General features: G+C 38.3%; 1 protein-coding gene across 4 annotated transcripts; it reads right to left on the reverse strand.

Annotated features, from left to right (window-relative positions):
* Positions 1-2,309: 2,309 nt before the first annotated feature.
* Positions 2,310-25,940, reverse strand: Hnmt (histamine N-methyltransferase). 4 transcript variants are annotated; one of them, XM_038337098.2, is made up of 7 exons: positions 25,882-25,940; positions 25,485-25,631; positions 21,447-21,499; positions 11,783-11,890; positions 10,473-10,600; positions 7,203-7,296; positions 2,310-2,973 (listed from the first exon to the last, which is right to left on the reverse strand). In XM_038337098.2, the coding sequence occupies exons 2-7, from the start codon at positions 25,619-25,621 to the stop codon at positions 2,618-2,620; spliced, it is 876 nt and encodes a 291-aa protein (XP_038193026.1). In that variant the 5' UTR covers positions 25,622-25,631; positions 25,882-25,940; the 3' UTR covers positions 2,310-2,617. The 4 variants fall into 4 exon arrangements, with proteins under 4 accessions (XP_038193026.1, XP_038193027.1, XP_038193024.1 ...); XM_038337099.2 differs by having other exon boundaries at positions 25,829-25,909; XM_038337096.1 differs by lacking the exon at positions 25,882-25,940 and adding an exon at positions 25,807-25,871.
* Positions 25,941-26,705: the final 765 nt, after the last annotated feature.

A 26,705-nucleotide genomic window follows, 5' to 3' on the forward strand; every position in this document is an offset into this window, starting at 1 on the left:
GACTCAGATACCAGAGAGGCTAGAGGCTGCTCCAAGCAGCGTTTTACAGCGAGGGAAGAAAAAGAAAAGAGAAGAAATGGGGAAAAAGATGAAGAATCTGAGGGACCCTGGGTTCCCAGTCGAATACACGGCATGGGGAGTGTACAGTGCTAATGTGGGTTGACTGACCCCGGGTCAGTCCAAACATGATTCCAGTTAAGGGAAGCAACCATAGCAGAATGGGGGAGACTCACCAATTGAAGCCAGGAAGCCGGTGGTGAGAGTAGAAAAAACCCTGGTTTAGGAGCCTGACACTGGGAAAGGAGTTCCGGGCAGGAGCGCCTATCTGAGTCATGTGGCACCAAATGTTATGAGTTTTGCTGTGGGTCCTGGCACCTTGTGGCGGGTCCACAAAGCAAGGTGGCTGTCCCCAGCCATGCAGCGGCAGGCGGGTCCGCAGACAGTGAGTCCCCGGAAAATACAAGTTCCCAGCAAAGGTGCAAGTTCCCAGAGGCGAGCACTGCAGGGCAGGTGGTGTGTGGGAGGCACATGGACAGACACATTATACAGAATAAAATTGAATATTTATTAGTTGAGTTATAGAAAGGAAGGCAAAAGAGGAGGAGGTGGTAAGAGGGGAGAGAGGGGAAAGAAAGAGAAGAGGACAGAGCAAGAGAGAAAAGAAGGGAGCAGGAAAGGGAACAGAGAGAGTCAAGATGGCGATAGGAGGGAGGGGGGCTACAGGGAGTGGGCGTGGCTTGTCTCTTAAAGTGACGAACAATCATAACACCACCCCCATCAATCATCCATAAATCACTGATTTATTATGATCATTCAGTGGTCTTTTTCAGGAAATCTGACTAGGTAACTATCATTTATTTATTGTATTTTGTAATTTAAAAAATTGATGAAGCTTCCAAGAAAATACACTACTGTATGTCAGTTTTATGATTATAAACATAGCTTGATTATTTGTCAATGTAAACATATTCTAAGCCACAGAGAAAAGACAGGGCACAAATACTTCAAAGCTGACTATTGTACAACATAAAGTGCTAATGCTATCATGAGAATGACAAAACACCACCCATAAATTAAGGCTTCTATTGAAAGACCCCTGGTGTAGGGAGACTCTCACTCAAATCTCAGGATAACACGACCCTCCCCAGTAACTCACGAGAGACCATCCTTACTGCAATCACACGAGGTTTATTGACAGGTACCAACGCTGGGGCAGAGACTCATAACACACACAGGGGAGGAGTTCGACCTCAAGTAGCTGGGAGAGGGGGTATTTAAGGAAAAAAACCACAACCCAGTAATCCAAAGGGGGTAGGGAGGGTGACATTGGAAAATTCTGAAAATACCAGTGATGATTACAAGGGGGGAACTCCCTGTTTCTCAAGATTATTCTCAAGATTACAATCTAACTTCATCTTCAGCTAGTTCCTAAAACAGAGGCACTGAACCGGCTAATCCTAGATTTTTGGCTCTTCTCTTCCTGCTAAAGGGGTCTGGATTTACCTAGGTCTTTCACTATACTGTGAAAGTCACAGTTCCCTAAGCTATTAAGATCCATCTTTTACTCTGCTTTAACGGGAAGTATCATTTTATTATAGAACATACTTATGAAATATTACTTATTTACTAACTTAAGATATATTATTCTTATAAGAATAACAGAGGATTACCTAAAATAATATCAATAAGTCTCCCCAAATTCTCTGAAATCCTACCGTCCAAAGGTAACTTTGGAACAAAGTCATGAAATTAGTATAAAATATTAGAAGATCTTTTAAAATGTTTCAGAAACTAAAACTTAAGAAATGAAAAAGTAAACTAAATTGAGTTGCACAAAATAAAAGCTTCAGTATATCAGAAAGAGAAGAGATGATTATATCTTAGATAATGTAGAAGAATCACATGACAAAAAGCCAATTTTGTAATCTTTTTAAAGATTTATTTAATTCTTAATTATGCGTGTGGAAGGAGTATGTGCACATAAGTGTTGATGCCTCCAGAGATCAGAATCAGCATCAGATACTCTAGAGCTGGCCTTACAGTCAGTCGTGAGGCATAAGACATGCATGCTGAACATTGAACCCAGGTCCTCTGGAGCAACCATCCCACCAGCCTCTAACTTTATGATGATATTAATAAAAGGCACAGTAGAAACCACAATAGGAAAAACTAGGAAGACAAACACGTCTTTAAAAGTGGAGAGATATCTACTGTCTGTGGTGAAATAATCAATAAATGTCACTTTGCTATTATTCAAAGTATAGAGGCACATATTTTATTACTATTCCAAGAATTTCCAGGACAATGAGAAAATGGAAAGAATTTTATTAGTAGTAAGCCAATGAAACTCAAGCCATATCTTTCCAGTTAGGTAGTGTGCCGCCTGAATGCTATCTTTCAAGGAGAAGATATAACTGGAAGGAGCCCACATGATTCTGGTGGAAACCCAAGAATATCTCTGAAATTTGTAGATTTCACTTATAAGAGATAAGATCATATCCTTATTGTAAGATTAGTTTTAACTTTAATACGTAAATATGTGTTTAATTTATAAATTTAATGTAAAAATAACCAACAATTATGCAAAATGTAAGTTCTGAACACTCATGATTTATAGTTATGCCTCAACCACTATAAAACTCAGATTATTATTAAAAAGTACCTTCCCCTCTTTCTTAACACTAAATTCAGGTTCTTGAAGATCTTTCATAATTTCTGCTCTGAGATCCGGTGGTGCTGTTTTGCTAAAGTTGCAAGTTTCTGTCAAAAAATCCCAAAGCAGGTCTCCATTTTCATCACCATCAGTAAAACAGTCTGTGATGTCCATGGTGGATAAAAGGTCATAACACTCATACTTAATCCCCAGGCCGTCCAGTATCTGAGTGAGATCAGAGGATGTGACGTACTGGCAGAGGTCATCCCTGGGTAGGCGGGATCCATACTTTTTCCATAGCTTGTCCCAGCCACTAGTTCCTATGCAAAAGAACAAAGTTCATGTTTTCTTTCTTTTCTCTTTATCTTCTTCCTCACATTATACTATACATTTAGAATAGAGCAGTCAACAAAACAATACTCCGATCCTTTGTGGAGCTTACATCAAATGGCATAACAAAAGTTGGGAGAAAATTAAAATAAATAATGAAATGTGTATCTATGACGTAACGAGTAAATAAGAAGCAATCAGAGTAAGGGATGAGGATGGTCAGAGCCATTCAAGCACTGCTGTTTTACCTATGGTGATCATAGAGTCTGTTTAGTATGGTGACATTTGAGCAACCATAGCTAGACATCACAGGGAAGATTACTCCAGATGGAGGGAGCAGCTACAAAGGCTGTAAAGCCAAGGCAAGGCCAGCGCAGTTAAGAACTGACCAGGAAGCCAAGAAAATTGGAGTTGAATGAGCAAAGGGGAAAAGCAAAACACACTAAAGAAATATTTTAGTATATAATACTCTTCATTTAAAACAAAATTCACATATCTTGTACTTATTTCTCTTCTTTTGCATTTCATTTTTCAGATTGAAAATCAAAGAGTTCTGCTAGTTACCACAAGTGAATACTTACTGAGTTGGAATTGCTCTGTAACAGAAGCAGAGCAACATAGAAGAAACTAGAAGTACACTGACCACTAAATGACCCGACTTTATTCTGATTTCAACCTGTCTTTCTCGTCCTAATTTTACTTGTTTATCATATATGATTTTGTCTGACTATCCGCATACCCAGCATATATGCCCATGAGAATGTATGTTTGTATTTCACCGAGCCTTTTATTTCAGCGTACATACATGTGCAAACATAGTTTCTGTGTTTTATTCACAGACGTTCTTAGATGAATCATATTCTCCTCTTTTGAGTGGACTTTTAGAACCTTGTAGTTCTGGTATCAAAAAACACAAATAACTGCTCCGCTGAATCCAAACACTGGTTGAGCATTTTCTGTGTGCCCAAGGCTTCCCAAAGGTGCAGCAATAGACAGAGAGGCAAAGGTACTGATCTTAACTCTCCTGAGTTCCTAAAAGTTTCGGATGTGAAACAGCAAGAGAGAGCCAAGGCAGTGATGAGAGACGGGAATACACAAGACACTTGGGATAAAAACTATAGCCATTTACTCTGCGTTTTTAATTGTTATGTGTGAGAGAGTATGGCTAGGAAAACTAGAAACAGCCTAGTTAACTAACTGAACTGATGAAAAATTACTAACATATCTGACAGTACTACTTCTTCCTTCAGGTTGAACATCTTATTTAACTGCAAACCAAACTATTAGAAAAGGTGATTTTCAAAAAGTATTTCAATTTATATTTAATTAATCTATTCAATATTTCTGACAAATTTAGGCAAATTTCTGAAATATCTTTTCTTACTTTACTGAGTGGTTTAAGAAGACATTAATGTGACCTTTCTTCTCTGTGGTAAAACCTCCAAGAAGTAGTGACTACGGTAACAGGAGGACCTCATCCGAGTTCCAGGTTAATGAACTGAACTGCTAGGCATTCATTCTCGTGTCTAGGAACTATGTTGATTACAAATGCTTACCTCTTTCAGAAAACACTCTCCTAATCTTCAGTCAGGATAAGAGTGTGTGAACTACTTATAAAGAAAGTGAAACCATTTCCACCACCTGAAGCTCACTTATGGAATAATTTCCGGCTCAAAATTAATCTTTTTTTTTTACTGTGTTTTGGGTCCATATAAAAATATATGGGACTCATCAGGATCCCATGCATGAATACATGGGCCTGGCTATCCAGAAATAGCCTAAAATCAACTAAGGCTACACATGTTGAAAGCACACTAACACTTATATCCATGTGTCCTCATACCTTTCCCTGGGCCTGTTTTGTCCTCACATTTCTTGACACCAATAAGCCACGGGTTATAGTAACTCTTCATGCTGCAGCCATCAGACTACTGTATCTATAAAGGGGCTGGGTCAACTCTAAATTGCACATAGAATACTTATATCACATTTTAAAGGATATAATGCTTTTTTTCTTATTGGCAAATACCTAGCATTCAAATATTGATCTGCTCAAAATGTCAGATCCAGTAGTAAAACGGTTATTAATATGAAGCATGTCAATCCTGGATAAATTTCTGTTCAGAACAGTGTTTATGTTTTATTGATGCAGATAATAAAAGTAATTTCCCACAACATGGAAAACCAAGTTTGCTTTTGTAATACAAAGCACCTTTTACTAAGTGACCTAATTTAGACATAGGTTATCAGAAAAGATTCCATTTACATAACCCCTTCAAAATGAAAAATCAGACCTTTCCCAAATAAGTGAGTCATTTTAACTAATTAGAGGTAAAAATAGTATATCATAATGTTTGCTTGGTGGTGTGGGAAGTCCTTCTGTATATGTGTTGCTTTTATTGGTTAATGAATAAAGCTGTTTTGGCCAGTGGCTTAGCAGAATAGAGCTAGGTGGGAAAACTAAACTGAATGCTGGGAGAAAGAAGGCAGAGTCAATGAGAAGCCATGTAGCCACCACAGAAGACAGACGACCCGGCAGGAGCCCGAAGGAACATTGCCAGTAGGCTACGACCTTGTGGTAATACATAAATTAATGAGGCTGTGTTAGTTTAGGATATAAGAACTAGCTAGAAATAGGCTTAAGCTTTGGCCAAGAAGTGATTTAATTAATACAATTTCTGAGTGATTATTTCAGGTCTGAGAAGGAATGAACGAACAGGCTCCGCCTATAGCTTGAGGGGTCAGTTATATGCAAGAGTTCCTGGCTCTTAACCCTTACATGAAGTAAAGCCCAGGATTATAAGCAAGCACTGCATCTGCCATTTTAAAATTTATTCCTCATATGTGAAGACAAATTTTGTGGCACACAGTTTTGGTGCGTGGAACTGTTGTCTGGAGATGCTGATAAGGACTGTGGTGTATTTAGAAACGAGCCACATAGCAACAAGTGGACAACACATGAAATCCAACAACGAATGACTAGAGACAGGGCATGGTGGCAGGCGCCCATAATACTCTGGTAATTCTGAATTCAACCTACACTACACAGCAAAATCTTATGAAAGACCTTAATGTCAATGTTTTCTAGTAAAACTATGTGTCATGATCCTGGAAGCAACAAACCAATTAAATGTCCTCTCTGAAAAGTAAAACTATACCACAAAGTAAACCAAATGGATCACCTGAACAGTTTATAAAAGAAGCTAGAAGGAACTGTGTTACCGATAGCTTTAGAAATGCAAAGTAATTGCATCCAAATATTCAAAATTTTATTTACTAATTAACAAATCTCAAAGAAGGGAGAAAGACATTCAAGTGACATAAAACTGGTAAACATAACCACTGTATCTATTTGTTCTCATGCTAAAAACACTATCCCTTGAAGTTTCTGTTCTGTAAAACAGATGCAGTTCCGCTCGGTTTTAGACAACTTGATACAAGTCTGGACACACCTTCGAAGAGGGATTCCCAACTGAGGAATTTCTTCCATCAGGTGAGCCTGTGAGCATATCCACAGGGCACATTTTTTTATTGTGAAATAATATAGGCGGGTCCAGTGTGAACAGTGCCATCAGTAGGCAGGTGGGCCTGGAAGCAAGCCAGTAAGCAGCATTCCTCCACCGTCTCTGCTTCATTTCCTACTTCCTGCTTTGAGTTCTTACTTTGACTTTCCTCAATGATGGGCTGTAAACTGTGATCCAAATAACCCCTTTTCTCCCCACGTTAGTTTGGATCGGTGTTTTATCACAGTCACAGAAAATAACCAGAGCAGATGCATATGCACAAGGCAAAGAATTTTTCTTCTTTTCTTTTTCATAAGGTTCCATTAGAACTTATTTTCAATTGTGTGTGTGTGTGTGTGCACGTGCATGTGCACATGCATTAAGATAGAATTATAGGTAGTTGTGAGCTGCCTGAAGTAGGTGCTAGAAAGCAAATTCCAGTCCTCTACAAAAATAATAATGTGTGCTCTTAACCATTGAGCCATCTCTCTAATCTCTTTAAGGATATTATTCCGAATAGATGGAAACAAAAAGATTTTGATTCCACTACGTTCTTCAAATTGAGCATTCTTGTGAATGATATTTCTACTTGTCTAAAAATGAATTTAAAATGAATTTCATAACAAACACAAAATATACTAACTTTATCTAAACACATGAATCCATGTATATGTTCAAACTGCCATTTTAAAACCCAGCTGATTGAAATAGCTTACCTGAGACAAGGATAATGAGAATCTTAGCGTTGGCAGCTAAGAGACCATGGAAGAATCTCAGAGTAGCTGGGATATCCTTTACATAATACAGCATCTAGGTGGGAGGGGAGAAAGAAAGGAGATGTTTCTCTATGCTGCTTTGTACTACATAGTTTGTATGTTTGAACTACATACTCAGTGGAAGCTTTGATTTTTCACACTAAGTAAATTTTTACCAGGAAAAATCTTTAAATGTTTAAAGGTCAGAGAGTTAGAATAATAAGACATTTAGGGAAGGGCAAATATGCCATCTGCCCACCTATAGGCAAACAGCTTTTGTTGCTGTTTTCCTCCACTCCTGAGGATGGAACCTAGGGCCTTGCATATACCAGGCACACACTTTGCACCCAAGCTTCATCCTCAGTCAGCAAAACATCTTTAAACTTACTTTCATCTTACCATAACACAGACCTTATACACCTGTAACTAAAGGCGTTTCAAATTTATTCTTGCAAGTGGAAAACAAAACTGTGCCTATTCTCATTTTGTGAGTTTTCACTTATAAGAGAAAATGGTGTTAGCAAAAAGAAAGCAAACCCCGTTTCTAGAATAGTACTTTAAAATCCAGCCTTTGGACAAGATTCTCCATAACCTCACATACACATTTTCTTTTTCTTAAAATCACACGCACACACACACACACACACAGTGACAAGCTATGACATGGACAGAATCTCTAGGACAGTGGAAAATATAAAGCATAAAATTATGGTTATCGTCACAGGATATTAGGGACTAGCCAAACCAGTTTTAATAATTCTAGACCATTCCTCATCAAGTGCAGATTATTCTAGCCTTAATGATATGTATCCTTTAGCCACTATAGAATCTACCTAACAGAAACCTTTTATATCTCACACTTATCTCTCTTGGACAAGAATTCACTTTTTCATGTGGTATGACCATAATAGAATTTGCAGAAAAATAAAGGTCAAATAATTTAGCTATGACTTTTCCCACAAAATGAATGAAACAAAATGACCCTTCATATGGCCCATAAACTTCAGGAGCCATGATTCAAGTCTCTCCATGTAGTTTACCATAGACACCCAGATCACCAAATTCTTGGCTATTGGTCACAACAGATGTTTTGTCTAAAACACACTGGGATTTTTAGGTCGACAGTAAATGCCAAAATGAAAGCATGTCATCGGAATGTTTGGATAAACATACTATAAATAGCAATAAAGAGACATAACCTAGACACATGTAAAGTCCATAAGAAGGGAAAGAGAATAGACTTTTGCTTTAAGAAAGAAAGAAAACAAATATGGAAGTTCTAAGAGAAAAGCACGCACCACCCCCGCCTGGCTTGGAAGTTCTAAGAGAAGTATATAAATCTCCAGGGCTATAGCACTGTACACTAGGGTGAAGAGTAGGCTATAAGGCAGAAGCAGAAGAAACGGCTTTTGATAAGCAGTGGAGAGACACAGGTACAAGGTACACAGGGTTGTAAATTCAGAGGGTGTGGTGGTTTCCGACAAGAATGGCCCCATAGACTGATAGGTTTGAATGCTTAGGGAGTGGCAATAATTGTTCCAGTAGATATGGTCCTGTTAGAGGAAATGTCACTGGTGGTGGGCTTTGAGGTCAAGTGTCTCTCTGCTGCCCAAGGATCCAGATATAGTACTATCAAGCTATTTCTCTCTGCCATGTCTGCTTGCATGCCACCATGCTTCCCATCATGACAATGAACCAAACCTCTGAAACTGACAGCTAGCCCCAGTTAAATGCTTCCCTTTATAGGAGCTGTGATGGTCATGGTGTCTTTTCACAGTAATAGAACAGAAGGCAGAAGTTGGTACCAGGAAATGGGGTAATGCTATGACAGGACTGACCGTGCTGCCTATTGAAAGAATGTGAACTCGGGGACACTGGATTAGGAAAGCAGTTGAATGCTTTAGCATGACTTAATGAGCCAACTAGTAGAAGCATGGAAGACAGTGGTACTGAAATCAACGTAGATTATGCCAGCTTGGGTCAAGAGGCTTCAGAGGAGAAGAATATTAGCAAGTGGCCAAGAGACTGTTCGTGTGATATTTTGGTAAAGAATGTGGCTGTTTTCTACATATGACCAAATAATTTGTCTGAGGCTAAATTGAAGAGTTTTAGATTAACAGCATTGGCAGAGGAGATTTCAAGACAACCTGGTATTGATCAATTAGGAGTGACTGACTGGTCAGGGCAGGTTGCAGGACAAGTAAGGAGAAGAAGACTAAGAAACAGTTTTCTGAAGATGAAAAAACACATCTAGAGAAATACCATATGATTTCTGGACATGCTAAATACCTCTGACAAAAGACTTGTTTCCTAAGGAATTAAAAGTTTGGACTGCTTAAATATGTTGACGTTAGACTCAACGTTTTCTTTGGCTTCTTATCATTGTATGCCTTTGAAGTCACTGTGATTATGGACCCCAAGAAGAAAGGGCTCTGTTGTCAATTAAGTGCTCTACACAAAATAGAACCATTGCCTAATACTAACCAACTTCCAATACGGATATATTCTTTACTATCCAGAAATTTCAGTGATGCCTAGAACTGACACCTTATGCCATGTATGCAACCATCATTGCTTATTAGTTCATTGCTGTTGAAACATGGAAATTAAGACCTCCTAAATGACTGGCTAATATAAGGAACACATTGTTGATCTAATACTATAAAAACATGTCCCTTCTATTATATACATACTATCGTCGATGTCTACCAACAGAAAAACCCAGAGAATTCAGAAAAAGTCTGGAACATTTACATATATGCTGGTCATCTAAACCAAGAGAGCCATTGAAAACTCGCTAGAATATATATTCACTCTGCAGTTCTAAACAACTTTATCTGTCAAAGAGAGTCTCTGTATTTAACAACACGTTTTCTTTTCTTTCTTTCTTTTTTTTTTTTTTTTTTTTTTTTTTTTTTTTTTTTTTTTTTTGGTTTTTCGAGACAGGGTTTCTCTGCAGCTTTTTTAGAGCCTGTCCTGGAACTAGCTCTTGTAGACCAGGCTGGCCTCGAACTCACAGAGATCCGCCTGCCTCTGCCTCCCGAGTGCTGGGATTAAAGGCGTGAGCCATCACAGCCCGGCTTAACAACACGTTTTTAAGACAGAAAGTGTTCACTTATAAAACTAGAAACCAAAAAGATTTCATTTTAAACATTAAAATAAAATGCATTTTTATACAAGTTTGTGAAAAACATCTTTTTGGCAGCATCTTATTATAAGACTATTTTTTACCTGAATCATATGAATAAAGTCCCACTTTTGAGGTTCTTCTTCCAACATCCGTTTTTGATATTCAGATGATGTCTCCTTGTGCCAAGCAAATTTTACATTCTCCATGTTTGATGTGTTGGCTACGCGCTCTAAAATACCCAGAAAAGATAGCCTATTATCAATTTTAATTTAATTATATATGGAACCCATTTTTATTTAGAATTTTAATGCATTAAATATTATAGGACCGTGATGGCTAACTTCATTGCCAGCTTGACTACTTCTGGAATCAACTAACACCTAAGAAGCTAGGCACACCTGTGGGGGGTTTTGAAGATTGGGCCCAAATTCAAACCATTTGATGTCAGAAGACATCAATGTATGGGCATACATTCTGGTGGCAGTTCACATAAAGAGATGTGAAAAAGGATCTTTTTTTCTTTCTGCCTGTTTTGTCTTCACTCCTACTGCTAAGGAATTTCTTTACTTTTATAGCTTTATAAGTATTATAACATATTTTGTTGGGATTCCAGCACAGACTGAAGACCAGATGAGTCACTCAGTCTTATGAACTAAACAACTATTGAATTATTGGCCTTTGCATCGAGAAGAAGTCATTGTTGAACTAGCAAGACCACAGCCTATAAGTTACTTACTCTACTACATCCCATTTTAATAGACAGAGATTAGTTCTGTTGGTTCTGTTCTATTAGAGACCCTAATGGCGCACGCCTTTAATCCCAGCACTCGGGAGGCAGAGGCAGGCGGATCTCTGTGAGTTCGAGGCCAGCCTGGTCTGTAAGAGCTAGTTCCAGGACAGGCTCTAGAAACTACAGGGAAACCCTGTCTCGAAAAACAACAACAACAATAAAAACCAAAACAAACAAACAAACAAACAAAAGAAGATCAAAAAATAAAAGGCACATATTTTTCTTTACTATCTAGCTCAGGAAATCAGAAGGTTTGTCCAGATATTTGTTTTCTAGTACTGGACAAAATTGGAAGGAAAAGAGGTAAATTTGAGAATATGGTTAAATATAGGCTATATTATCTTAGTATAAAGATTAAACAAATGGCAGAATTTTATGAATAGAAATTTAATATAAAACAGATTAATGCATGAAGTCAATAAAGGATTTCAAGTATTCACTCTTAGTAGTTTCAAGTGTTTATTCCTGCCTGCCAAGAATTAATTAGGTTTTTCTCCAAATAAACTTACCAAATACATAGTAGTCGGTGTGCTATTAACCATTTGAAGCACACAAAAGAAACCCACAAACAAACAAACAAAATGGGAAGATAAGCCTCTGGAGAGAGAATTTAGTACATACCTTTGTACTTGACAATTTGCTCAGCACTTGGCTCAACAACTTCATTACTGATACAGATTCCTGGGTATTGAGCCTGGACTTTGGAGAGAATCTGCAGGTCAATCTCACCTAGAAGATAAATAAATAGAGCAGGTTACACTGAATGCAGTAATTAAGAACAACTTGGACTGATTTACTTTCTGACTTAGATTTAAAAAGATTTGTAAAAAGATTAACACTCAACTGTTGCATTGCCTAAATATCTTGAAAGTACAAAGATTATAAAAGTAGAAATAACAACTTGATATGAAGAGGGGTGTAAATAAAGTTAATTTATTAATTCTTTCATTCACACAATCTTCATTCATATGCTGTGCTTTGACTTACAAAGTTGTCACGAACTATAGGAAGCAATCAGTAAGTTTTGTTGTAGTCAAGTATAATTTTAATTATTTATCACTTGAAAGATATACTTAACCCAAAGTTGTTAAAATGAGGAAAACACAGCTTAGAACTAATAACTAATCTAGTCCAGATGAACATTTAAAAAAATTTCTAAAGTAAAAAGGTAAGTGATGTACATACATACAGAATACAACAATATGTCAGTATTTCTTTTTAATGTGCATTTTTCTCAGCAAAATGAAAAGAGGTAGTTCAAATCTTCCCTTGTACTGTAGGTTTGATGGGGCTGGAGAGATGGTGCAGCAGTTAAGATCCCTTGCACTGGTTTTTTCAGGCTCTAAAATTTAGCCTGACATTCTGTAGTGATCAATGTACAGAATTAAATTTGTGAGGCAAATGCAAGTGTACGGTACTTCTTGAGGCTCCACACAGCCAGCGTCGGTACTGGACGCTGGACTCACAGACTCCTCTGGGTCTCCAGCTACACACTGCAGACCAGTCATTGGCATCACCACGTGAATGGACCTACTATTTCTTTACATATGAATCCTTGCGATTCTCTTTCTAAGACACTTTTTCACTGTTATGCCTTTATATCATGAGCCTGCAAAAATTGAAACTTTAACAAAATGGGTTCAGATTGATTAGGGTTCTTTTTTATATTCACATGTCTATACCCTAAAGCGGGTAAAACTGGGTGTGGAACAGCTAATATTAACAAGTTAGTGTTCAATTTAATGACACTATTTACATCCCCATATTGATGACCTTTTTAACACTAGAACTGTTAAAGGTAACTGAGCTCAAAGAGAAGAAAAATTCCCCCAACCTACTTTTTTGTTGTTGTTTTCCTAATGGCCGGTTATAAATTATTCCTTGTTAGAAACAGCTCCAGAAATCTACAAACAAAGCTTGCAGGTAGTTTCTGCTATTATGCTTGCCTCTCAGTTCTTTTTCCCAGCCTCAGAAGCCCAAAACTACTTCCTTCCTTTGTTTTCTCATCTCCTTACAAATCGATTGTTCTTTGTTGAAGTTTCTTTACACACAGAAGTATCAAGCCACTGCTTTGAGCTATTTCTCAATGGAGGTTTCTCTTCTCTTATTAATCTCTTTCTCTATGAGGGTCCACACAGCTAAGAACTCAAGGGAGGTAAAAGAAGGCAATATTTACATTCCCTACAATGCAGTATCACATAAAATATACAACAGTATTTTTTAAAAAAATGTACAAATGGGCAATGGGACATGTCTCACACATCAAATGCAATAAATTATTACAACACCTAATAGAGTTCTGCAGGGCCGACGATCAAAGTACAAAGGCTAAGTTATAAACAATAAGGAAGCAAGCAAGCATGCAGAGGGGTGCAGGGAACACTATGGAAGAGAAGACCCTTGGCACAGCCTGTGTACTTAATGTTAGCTCTCTGCTGGATTTTAAACCGCTACACTAGAACTCTGACATTATTCTCAAGAACTTGTAGGTTTCTACATGATGCTTACGCCTGAGATTCCCTTTAATAAACAGAATTACTAAAGGCAATTAAGGCTTTAAGGAAAATTAGATTTGAGTTTGTATTTCAGCCCTCAACTCTGCCACCTCCTACTGGATGATAAAGATCTTAAACCCTTGAAGATCACAGGCATCTGAACATGAGCTTCTTCGATTTGAAATGAAGCCCCCCCCCCCAAGAGATGTCGGAAGAATAGTAACACCTGGCAAGTGTCGAGTCACGTTCTCACAGAATGACAAACCTCTAAGAGCTCAACTCCTCTGTCATTTCTCTTCTGAAAATAAAGTGCGTAGACAACCTCTACAGAATATAAAGAAGGAGAAAACATCTAAGAATGTCTTGGTTACTAGTCAAGATGCTGAGGCACCAGGATCATAAGTTCAAGTCCAGACTGAACTACAGAATGACATCTCATCCAAAATGAAAACAGAAACAAAGAAAAAACTCAAGACAACAACTGCATTGAAAAAATTTGAAAAGCTGCCTTACTATAACAAGTCCACAGGCATATTTGTTGATTTTCTATCTTATATTTCATATCTACATATTAGGTCCAATATAGTCTATGCTAATGGATCACTATAAATATTACAATATATAAAGATAAGTGTTTATACTTAAATATACACAATAGTTATTGAATAAATTAGAGCTATTATATATTAATTCAATAATTTAACATTTTTAAGACTTATTTGTTTGCCTTCACTTTTGTGAGCATACATTCATACATGTGCCTGTGTGTACCATCTGTAGACAAGTGCCCACAGAGGCCAGAAGAGCACACTGGATCCCTTGAAGCTGGAGTTATGGGATGCTATAAGCCCCGGGACATGGCTAGATGTAACCAAATGCCAGTCCTCAGCAAAAACAGGAAGTGCTCTTAACCCTGAGCCATTTCCCCACCCTAGTGTCTGTGTTCTAAATCATATTGTATTATTTAATAGCAAAGGTCATGCAGAACCCCATTCTCCAATGAAGAGACTACATCACAACAGACCCAAGGATCTGCAAGATACAAATCTATATTTCAGGAAAATTGCAAAACCACATCAACGCCGGGGGGTGGTGGCGCACGCCTTTAATCCCAGCACTCGGGAGGCAGAGGCAGGCGGATCTCTGTGAGTTCGAGACCAGCCTGGTCTACAAGAGCTAGTTCCAGGACAGGCTCCAAAGCCACAGAGAAACCCTGTCTCGAAAAACCAAAAAAAAAAAAAAAAAAAAAAACCATCAAGACATTCCGTGTGTGTGTGTGTGTGTGTGTGTGTGTGTGTATCAGACCACTGTTTAATTCTTATTAATCCTATAGCTACACAATTGAACATATATGCATTTCAAAGTATATAATCTTTTTAATTTTTAAAATTAGTTTTTGTGTGTGTGCCTGTCTGTACATCTGTAAAGCATATATGTAGCATGTACTCAGAGGCCAAAGAGGACACTGGATCCCATGGGACTGGAGTTACTGATGATTGTGAGCTTCCATGTTGGTGCTAGGATTCCTGCCAAATCCTCTAGAAGAGCAGCAGTGGTTCGTAGCCACTAAATCAACACTACATCTCATAAATAGTCTTTCAATTTACAAATGATAGTAGTTTTGTCTGCACTTTGCAAATTACCACGTGTTTTACTATTTCAACCCTTATTAAATGAGCTCAATGAAATCTGTCCACTCTCTTTTTACAATAGCTCCAATGTCCTGTACCCCCGTGTTCCATCATCTCCAATGCCCTCTACCCCGTGTTCCATCATCTCCAATGCCCTGTACCCCGTGTCCCATCATCTCCAATGCCCTGTACCCCCGTGTTCCATCATCTCCAATGCCCTGTACCCCTGTGTTCCATCTCCAATGCCCTGTACCCCTGTGTCCCATCATCTCCAATGCCCTGTACCCCTGTGTTCCATCATCTCCTCCTCCTCATAATGTAATTACTTTTTTGCCATATATTAATAATTCAAAATTTAGCCATTTTAAGTTACAAGTAGTTAAGACATTGACTAAAGTTTCAGTGCATATCTAGAAGGCCATGGACAAAGAAAAAATATGATCTAAATGTATTAAATGAAAAAAATATTAAAATTTTTCACATTTTCAACAGAACCAAACACTGTGACAGCCCTGTGAATGGAGAGCCAATTTCCTAGAAGAGTACACACAAGCCATAGAATTTTAGACTATAAGTAATTCTAATGGCCCACACATTCAAACTACTAGTCCTTATGCCCTTTTCTAACACATCTGGAACTAACAGTCCGGTAACTAGCTCTTGTAGACCACGCTGGCCTCAAACTCACAGGGATCTGCCTGCCTCTGCCTCCTGAGTGCTGGGATTAAAGATGTGGGCCACCACAGCCCCACTGGAAAATTCTTATAGTAAACTGAAACTTCACTCTCTTGGGCTTTCAATTTCTGAGAACAAATATTTTGTGGGTCTTTCAACAGGAACTATCTGAAGACAGCAATAAGTACATTCAAGTTAATTTTTCTTGCTCTCTCATCCCCAAATCTCTGTTTCCCATCGTTCTCAATTTATTGATCCTGAGAGTTAAACCTTAACCTTTGCTTCCTGCCGTCTCCCAGTGAAGGAAGAAATGGAAGTAATACACTGATGTTACAAAGGATTTACCAATAAACTTGCTTTTAAAAGTAAGTTGGGCAAAAATAAAATTTAGCTAAAAGAGCATGCCTCTGCCAGGCAGTTTAAGAGGTCACAACCTTGGCCAGCAGCCACTAATAAGGTCCTGTGCGTCTTATCAAAAAAAGAACAATTGTACCAAGCAGGCAGGATGACCCTGGTTAACAAGCATTCAGGCAATGCAACCACACTCTGTCTAAAGAAAACTATACCAGTATTAGTAAATTGTAAATCTACCCATGTATTCAAACAACCAAACTTTGGAGTTTCTGTCTCTCTAAAACAATTGCCCAAAGGGTAACCTAGCACCATGAACATGTACAATCTAGGGTTTCTTCTGCTCAGGGCTGGTCCCCTGTTGCTGTATTAGTCAGAACAGGTCACAAACTATTATTCCTCAAAAGGCACAGGGCCACCATTACACTGATTTCTAAGCCTAGCAGACACTCAGCTCATTTGTCCCCACTCTAATTATATTTGTCCTGCCGCCATCCTAAATTACGAGACACACCGGCCCTCTTGCTTACCTAACAGCTGGAACCAATAAACATCTGTGTTCTCTTAACATTTTTATTTGAGAAAGTAGCTGAAAATAAAATCTGCTAGGATCATATTTTCTCTTTTTCAACCTTATAACAAATGTACTTTTTATTTCACATGTATTGGTGTTTTGCCTGCATGTATGTCTGTGTGAAGGTGTGAAATCCCTTAGAAATGGAGTTATAGACAGTGAATATCTATGATGTGGGTGCTGGGAGTTGAACCCAGGTACTTTGGAAGAGCAGCCAGTGCTCTTAACCGCTGAGCCATCTCTCAGGGGCCCAAGGATTATATTTTCAAATATTTGGGCATTTATAGATTATTCATTATTATCAAGTTAATAATTTTACATCCATTTTGTACAATTTATTGGACCCTGGGCTTTCCTCTACCTAATAATGCTCAAGTTACTTTATTTGTAAAATGAGACTGAATTAAAAGTTTTCCCATTTTTTATCCTGTATAGAAATACTGTTGTCTATGTGTTTCATAACAAAAATTCATTTGCTCCAAGTGCTCTCAACTGATAACAGTAAAATTACTACCAAAATATTATGAAACAGTTCACACCACCTGTACATAACATAATAGGTTAATGGGAATTCAAATAAAAAGCTGGATAGGATTAGATTATTGAATTTAGTTCTGTCTAACTCTTGTATTACTTTCTGATACTGGAATATAATAACTGAAAAAATAAATAGCATTTATGCAAAGTCCATAGCAAAGGAACATACTGCCATTCATGCTTTTCTGGAACGTTTTTCAGGCATAAGAATTAATTAGTAGCATTTCTCCTTACCAAAAGACTATAGATATCTTGTTTACAATGTGCTGCCTAACATAAAACAATACTCATACACACTAAGCGACAGCAAAGCCCTACGAGGTTTAATTTTAATTCAAGGAAGCATCAATGCTGAAAATGAACCAAAAAGCAAATTCTATCCGATTTAGAATAAAAATAATGTTGCTGCTCTAAAAAACAAAGCGATTGCTGAACTCAATGGGATATGACAATGGAGATCCTGAAAAATAAAAACAAACAACAGCAGAAAACATTCCGGCAGCTCATTACTTCTGATGAAAGCATAGAAACTCCAGAATATTTACATAAACAACTGCTCAGTGGGAACTCTGGAAACGTTACATGGCCTGGGCTTTTGTCCATGAGTCATCTTCCTTGTGATCTTCTTTCTGTTCCATTCATACTATATTTGTTTCACACATTTCTCTACCACTAGAGCATGCAATGTGTTGACAATAGTGCTATGGGTATGGAAAATCACTTACAGACTACCCAAAGGTGTTTCCATCAATTTCCTTTCTTTTGAACTGTATAGAGCCCTAATTATCGCTTGGATTATGAATAAAAATGTCATAGGATTTTTTTTTAAATCTTACATTTCTTTCACAAGGTATAGGAAGTCTGTTGTCATAAACACCAGTTTCAGAAAGAAAAAAAAAAAGTGTACAGGCATACTCTCCTGCTCACATGCCCGAAAATAGAAAGTAACCAAGGAATATGAACACTATGTGATATAACGCAGAGTTGCTAAAATTCCTTCCCAGGAAGGGATGAAACTAAAGTCCATCCCCTCTCCTGATGACCTGATCAAGACATTAAGCATCCTTACAGAGCACAGGTGAGGGATGGGCATGAGCACTCCTTCCTCACTGGCCACCACCTGGAAAACCTCAACCAGGAGGAATGAGGGCTTCTTCACAGCCACTTAAATAGAGTTCCCTGTCTAGTCCTCCCCTTGGCATATATATGAATAAGTAGATCATATATATGAATATAAAAAGTATATGCATATTCTAACCCCTCTTTCTGGGCCATGTACAACGCTACCAGTTTGTAAGGTGCAGTTGGATACTTGACAGCATGTTAAACAGTCAACAACTCCAGTTAAGATGACCTTTTGCAAGGGGTCAGAGCTTGCTCTCTGATGGCAGTTAGTGGGCACTGAGAACAATCACGCACAATAAGTAGCAATTTACTTATGGAGTTTTTAGTTTGTTTGCTTTGTGTATGTGTTGCTCAGTTGTGCTGGGAGAAACAGTATCACTGCTATGAATGGAAAGAACATGTTCGCCAGAGGGATGTAGACAATCAGCTGGAGTTGCCTATGCGTCTGAGAATAGAACACACAGATGATGAAAGCAGAGTCCGGTGAGCTAAGACTGCTGAGATGCTGTGGAGCACAGTGGGAACTGAACACAAAGTACAGACCAGGATCAAAGGCTGTACTTGCAAGAGATTAGAGTTCAGAGACCGATTCAGAAGTACAATCAAGCTCAAGGATGATATAAATCTCCTAACTGAAGATGGTAAAAATATGACAAGTCCTGATTCTCTAAGGCAAGGATATGACTCCTCAAGGGACAGCGCTTGTCTTTAGGTTGTCAGATACATTCCCTCGCTGAAATATGAAAATTCAAATGGCATGAAATACCATTCATTCATAACAAAGGCACTTTGTCCAAGAAACTATTAAATGTACTACTTATTTATTTCATTTGGTTAATGAAAGCTAAGTATAGAATTTGAACTTTTCTTCTAGTTCTTCTTAGGTTTCTGATCAATTTGTTAGGAAGAATAACCTTAAAGGTATTTCATATTCTCTCCGAGACAGAGCCTGGTATCAATACAACGTTCAGCCTCCAGTGACTCAAAGTATTCTCCCCTTTATTTTGATGATCCTATTAGCACCTAGGTGCATGTTGATGTAACGAGTCAGTGTACAGGCTGGATATTCTTTATAAGATAGCTCATAAGAATGTGGAAACATAGATAGGCATAGTGGTGCCTGCCTTTAAACCCAGCACTCACTTGGGAGGCAGAGGCAGGCGGATCTCTGAATTTCAGGCCAGCCTGGCCTACAGAGTGAGTTCCAGGACAGCCAGGGTTACACAGAGAAACCCTGTCTCTAAAAAACAAAAACAAACAACAACAAAAAAGAAAGTATGTTGATATATTTGTATTAGAAATTCAATTAACTTTATATTAAAAGACAATTAACTAAAGGGTGATGAGATCATTTTTAATTATTGTTGTGTAGTGCTTTTCATATTTTCTGAGCTCATGTAACACTATGAAGTTTCAGTCCTCCTACCTAGAGACTATCTAAACTCATATGCAAAGACACTGGAAATTATTCTACCAGCAAGTGAATTAACAGGAACATCCTTTGAACAATCCATCACCATTCCAACCTTGTCTTTTAGTATCAGTAGGCAAAAACACAGCACAATAGCTTAAACATTCTCTAGAGCATGATTAACAACAGTACCCTTCTTGATTTGTCTTTGCTACTCTCTCGGTCTGTGCGGTTAAAGATAACAGAGCAAATGGATTTTTAGGATTAGCCCTAATTACATTATAGCACACTAAATTTTATGAAAACTGGACAAATAATGCCACCATAAACTAGCTATTCTTCTTCACTGAAGGGCTCTTGATTTCCTTTGTGTTCATATGGGCTCCAATCCATCTCATTCACGTGGCACCGTACCTTTGTATTTAACAGGATCAAGGACACTAAGTAACAAATGCCAGTATAGTTCCACTTGGTCGGCTGTAATCATAACTATGTCAGCATGTTTCATGTTAACATATTAAGTCAAAGATATCTAATACCATAAAAATAAAGTTTTAAGACAAAACTTGTTATTTTAGTGTTTTGGAGACGAAAAACCTTTGTCTTACAGGGCAGATAACACATGTTAAGCTCCTTATAAATGCTTTCTTATTATAATCCTATAGATAAGACTCAGTGCTTCCATTTTACTGATGAGAAAAATCTCAGTGACATATCAGTCAAAGTTATACAATTCACTCGGGGTAGTTACAAATGATACCTACATCGATCTGCTTTCCCAGAGTTAGTATTTTTCTCCTAGAATAAAAACTCCTCAGAATAATAAGACCAAGTAATGCTAATAAACCACAGATAAGGGAGTGCTTTGAATGATTAAAAACTACTTTTAGGGGCTGGAGAGATGGCTCAGAGGTTAAGAGCATTGCCTGCTCTTCCAAAGGTCCTGAGTTCGATTCCCAGCAACCACATGGTGGCTCACAACCATCTCTAATGGGGTCTGGTGCCCTCTTCTGGCATGCAGGCATACACACAGACAGAATATTGTATACATACATAATAAATAAATAAATATTTTAAAAAAAAAAACTACTTTTAGAATTAATTCAGAAGAAGAGAGTAGCAAGGCCCAAATTCATTTTAGAGAGCGTACACAATAATGTAAATTAACTACGATATTAAGTACATGTACAACTCCTTAAAGGAAGGGCTCAAGTGCAAGAGCTTCTGAAACTTCCTTCTTCTGTATAACTTTGAATAAGAAATAATTTTATTTCTTATCTGTCCTACAAACTATAATGAAGGCTAATGCCTAAAGCCTATAAATCTATTGCGGGCAATTAATTAGAACTGAATGATGTTGTTAGTATGTATAAAGTGATCTTTTACACAAGTAAAACACAGTGGCTTTCTAGAGTATGAACACTGTGGCTATCAAATACCATGATGCCTACAGCAGAATATTAAATTTTACATGTATTATTCATACCTGCACCTCCACCTATGCTCAGAATCTTAATTTCTGCTTTGGTTTCTCCAATCCTGAAAGGCAAGCAAACAAACAAAGTTATAAAATTTAAGAAAAACATAAAGATGCTTTGCCAATTCTTCCTGTCAAGTCCATTGAAGATCAAAGGCTAAATCGATGATCGAACAAGAAGCCGACATGAAAGTGGCCAGTCAGGTCTGTGATTTTTTTATTTATAAAGCTCTTTTTTAGAGTATCTGAAAACATGGGCTCTGTTCCTTTCTCGAACTCGGGGACACAGAAACATTACTATAAACACCTCACATGTAAAATGTAGCATTACTCTGGAGACTAGAACACAAGGACACACAGTTCTGTGGACATTTAACACTGATGATATACAGCCTGGGCCTGGAGCTGGGCAAGCACTTGGGAGTCCGTGCTACCTCTAAGTCTTTTTCCTCCTTTCCCCCTTTTTTTCCTTTAGTAAACAAATACTTAGGTGTTTTTGTTATGTGTTTATTGTATCCCTATCCTAGGAACCAACATTTCAAAAAACTGAATAAGACAGTACTTTCAAGTGCATTGCCCCTATGGCATGAGGAGGAAATTCTTAGGGCTTCTTTCAGATACAGATTTAAGGGTCAGGAAGAAGTCTGAGTACACAATGGCTTCCCTGGATGAAGGGGCAAAGAGAAGGTTCTAAAAAGAGGCAGCAAGGTAGACTGACAAAAGTTTGCACTTAATTTATCAAGGTTTTTTTTTTTTTAAAAAAAAAATTAATTCAACAAATATCTGTAAAAGAAGAATTTAAGAAAAACATCCAGTACAAGGATGAATTCCTGAAAGTTATCATAGTAAGTTCAATATTCTAAATTTTTCAAAATTGAGTAAACAAAGCAACAAAGACAAACAGAAAGACAAAATAATGGCACCTCAAGAATGTAGCAAAATTGAAGAAAACGTAATTATTCAGCCACAAATAAGGTTGTACTTCCGGGTTCTAGAGCAATACACATGCAGACAAGCCCTCAGGCAGAAGTGCCTGAATGTGAAAGGGCTTGTGAGACCCACGTGTGAGCACGTGTGGTTACAACCACGTATGACTCAGCTAAGCCCTTCCGTGCATGTGTGAGCCCCAGCTAAGCCCTTGCGTGCATGTGTGAGCCCCATCATCTGCGTATGACATAGTCACGCTAACCCCTTGTGCGCATGCACTAAGCAGCTTTTAAAAGCTGGACGCACCATCTCTCTCTCTCTCTCTCTCTGAACACTGATTCCCCAAGCCTGTACACCACCTCCCCCCCCCAATAAACTCTTAAGCGGGTTTGTTGCGTGTTTTGTGGTTCCTTCTCACTAGCTCCAGGTAATTTCAAAACATGCTTTTTTTAAAATTACAGAAAAAAACTTTTTAAGAAACTAAAGATTTTGATATAGACAAAAAATTAGTTAAAGTAGCTACTTTAGAGAGTGGAATTCATAGACAAAGTATTTGGGACAATAAATCACTCACTGTTTGCTGTTGTTATCTGCTTTTTAAAGTCATTTGGATTTTTAAAATACAAACACAATTTATTTTTTAAAAAAAATACATTACATATGCAATTGCCGTACCCAACCTCCCACTTCAGCAAACTCTCCCTTAAAGACACAGGGAGGTTTGGAAGCATTTTGTAGTACCACACAGCTTTTAAAACTACTTCAGGCAAAAAGGTTCAGAGCTCCTGAAGCAGAATCTAATTTCAGGAGGAAAATATATTAAATATATCCTCTTTTTCCTTTTCTCTTTCTTCCTTCCTTCCTTCCTTTCTTTTTCTTTTTTTCCCTTTGTTTCCTTTTTTTGAAATAGAGTCTCACATTTTGGCCCATCCTGCTCTGGAACTCATGGCAACTTTGTCTCCTAAATGCTGGAATTAAAGCATTAGCCCCAATGTCTAGTAAAATTGCTTCCTTAATAATGACATTTGGAGTCAGATATTCATAACTGTCTATATTAATATCATAGCATGAATTTAGTTATAATCACAATCTCATGAGTCACATATTCTACAGTCAACATTCCATCTGGATGCATTCAAAAGACAGGGAAGGGTCATTGTTGCTTAAAACCTATCCATCTTCAGACTAAGCTGTGAGGAGGAAGAAAATCAAGGATCTGGTTAAGCTACGGGATGAATGTGCATTCTCCAAACTAAAAAAGTATTGAGGAAGTAACCTATATTTTTAGGAATGAGTGGAAAGGACCAAAGAAGTAAATTATAATTTCAGATAAAATCTGTCTACTTGGTATCTGCTTTAATACTTCAAATTCTTTTAGCTTGAAAATGCCATACATATACATAATAGGTTTTGATTCACCCAGTGTTCCTTCTGAATAGGCTTTAGCCCACTCCAGTCTATGGTTCTGGAAGGCTAGCCCTTCTCCCCAGTCCCCTCTGTGTTGCTAAAAACTGTGAGATTACTTTCCTAAAGCTGGCCCACAAGGTCTATTCCCTTGTTTAGCCCCTTCCTCCTCCTGAGGCTGACTACCAAGGTCCAGCTATCAAAGTATTGAAGTCTAGCAATTAAAAGCCCCCTTTGGTTTGCCTAATTAACATGCTCAATCAAAACATACCATCACATCTTAGCCCATTCTAACACAGACCTCCCTTTTTTCTCCCCTTAAAAATTACACCTGCAAGGTCATTTGCTGATGTTTTTCTGGCTGGGCAGCCATTTTAATTTTTCTTCTTAGCTTAATAAAGGATCTTTCTGTGGAAACAGGTGTTCAGGTATCATTTGTGCCTACTCTGGGGTCTCACAGGAAGCCTCCACTCTGTGGGGATCTCCTTTATCTTCCTCCCCAATTTCTCCTCTATCTTCCCACCGCTCCCAATTTCTCTCCCAACTTCTTGTGCTGTTGATTGTAAATCCTAAATCCACTTATACTTAGTGGAATGTATGTGTGCACAGGGTGTGGTGGAGAGGCCATGATTCAGATTTTATAGCATTTATCCTAACATACGTCAATTCACTAACCTTGTTAAGACAGAAAATACAAGGCTGGGGAAATGACTCAGCTGGTTAAGTGCTTGACAAGAAAAGGAGGAGAAGAAGGAAAGGAGAAGAAAAAGAAGCTCGGGATTCTGTATTTGTCCCACAAGTCTGCTCTGGTTTGGCAGAAGAGCTATCACAGAAAACTAGCTCCACAGAGAAATTCAGAGAACAAAAGATAAAATACCAGATTTCTTTGTTGTTTGTAAATGAGGTCCACAGTCAGTCTTTTCTTAACTGGTTTTCCATAGTTACTTATAAAACAGAAGGAGTCAAAACGATTTATCCCCAGATAGGTGACTTGATTATCTTTAGCCTGTGGAATCTGTTACCTCAATAGTGCTTATCAGCTTTGGGACAAATTGAACACATTAATCAAAAATAAATGATAAATAAGGCAGTCTGTGAGAAGGACAGAAACCAGTTTCACTGATAATGGTAAAATCATCCTGTTTTAGGATCATATTGATAACATTAAGTTGAAAGGAAAAGACAGCTTTTGGGAGAGTGATTATAATTACAGACAAAGGAAATGAATTTAAATCAGTATTATTTTAATTGAGAAGCACTAACTCTATGCCCTGGGGCAAGCAATATTCCGCAATTTACCTATATTTGATTCTAAGAACAAGAAAAGCAGAATCTATTTGGGACTCTTGGTTTTTTTTTTTTTTTTCTTAACATAAAATTTGAAAGGAGGCTAAAAAACAAAATCTGAAGTTAATGATTTGTATCTTTTCTTTACCCAAATACGGTTGGGCTTGTGCCTGTGAAGCCTTCAAATGGTTAATACTTATCCTGCGCTGCCAGCTCCGCAGCACAAATCAGTCTCCCGGTATGTAAAGCAAACACGGAGCTCCATAAGCAAGGCCACTCGGTTTAGGCAGAGCCAGGCAGCAGCAGGCAGCTGTGATCAGCTTTGACTCTAATCCCGGGGTTTCCGCCACCTCTGCCTACCCCTTGGGCTGGGTTCCACCTATCTTTGGCCCCCAGGTTAGCCCCCTGACAGAAATGCCTTTTTGTTACCTTGCTATTATGCCTGGCAGCTTCTTGTCCATGAATTCCTGCATGCATTGGTGTTCCGTGGAATTATTTAGAAACCTCCGGAAAGATTCAACGTATCTGCTGTGGTCAGAAAACAAGCTCCTCATGCAAGATGCCATATTGGGTTCCCTAAATAAAGACAGGGACGTTTAACTTCCTCTCCTAGTTCCTCGTTCCTAGTTCCTTTCTTTTCCCTCTTTCCCTCCCCTCCCCCACTAGTTTCAATAACCCAGACGTTCCCCAAGCCCCGGCAAATAAGGGCAAAAATAATACATGAATAAGAAATCAATCACAGCACTTAAACCTGCTTTGCATTTGACATGCACCCGACTAGCAAGCAGAGCTCAATGAGTTAGGAGGCTTTCTGTGGGTGCTTTACCCCTGCACAGCTGTTTTCCTGAGCGAGGCAGTAAAGCAGCCGCGGTCCAGAAAGGCTGTGAAAGCATTCCAATCACTTCCTGTTTTTTCAGCAGCTGTCACAAGTAAGTTCCAAGTAGGAAAGAGAGCTGTGTTTTTGTTTTTTTAGGCAAAACACTACACTGACCAGGATTGCTACAAGACCACAGTTGAGAGAATCTAGGGCAACCAGCAGCTGGCTCTGTGTGTCTGTTGTCCAAGAATTCCCTGCCTTCATGTGTCTTGACTTTTGAATCTTAAACTCAACTGTTGATGTGTTGGAATCAAATCCGGATTCTTTTTTTAAGTCAAGGAGGAGCGTGAGCACTTTCAGCTAAATTTAAAGTAGCCTGAAGATTTCCATATTCCCATAAAAGGATTAGCACGCTTACTCCTAATTTCTGAGCCTCTTGAAGCTGAAAACTTCACCACAGGGATTTAGCGCTCAGCTAAGTCCCACTTTCATCTCTAGGTGGTCGTTAGCTAAGAAAGACAAGAGCAGAGGCATAACTGCTCCCCAGACAAGTCTCACGTAGGCTTTTGTTACTTTAAAGGGTTAAAAAATGTGCTCATGTATCCACTCTAGCGCCTACAAGGTTGAGTCCTCCCACTGGTGAGGTTCTGTGCAGTTACACGTTCTCTGTCTCTTTCCCAGCAGGTAGATCTAAGCATTACTAATAGCAGACCTAATTCCACTGAGTTCTGATGCATCAGAAGTAGCGTAAGTCTTTCAAAACATAGTTTTAGGATTACTTTTTGCTGTTCCTCCAGGGGTTTCTGCCCTGGAGTCATAAGGAATCTGAGATT

The sequence above is a fragment of the Arvicola amphibius genome, chromosome 7 (assembly GCF_903992535.2).
Source record: "Arvicola amphibius chromosome 7, mArvAmp1.2, whole genome shotgun sequence".
In the NCBI taxonomy this organism is placed as follows: Eukaryota; Metazoa; Chordata; class Mammalia; order Rodentia; family Cricetidae; genus Arvicola; species Arvicola amphibius.

Excerpts from the sequence above, each read along its gene's own strand:
- Hnmt (XM_038337096.1), bottom strand. Across the intron at positions 10,601-11,782 it reads GCAAATTGTCAAGTACAAAG|AGCGCGTAGCCAACACATCA; the intron begins GTATGTACTAAA and ends TGGGTATTTTAG. Across the intron at positions 2,974-7,202 it reads TCTCATTATCCTTGTCTCAG|GAACTAGTGGCTGGGACAAG; the intron begins GTAAGCTATTTC and ends TCTTTTGCATAG.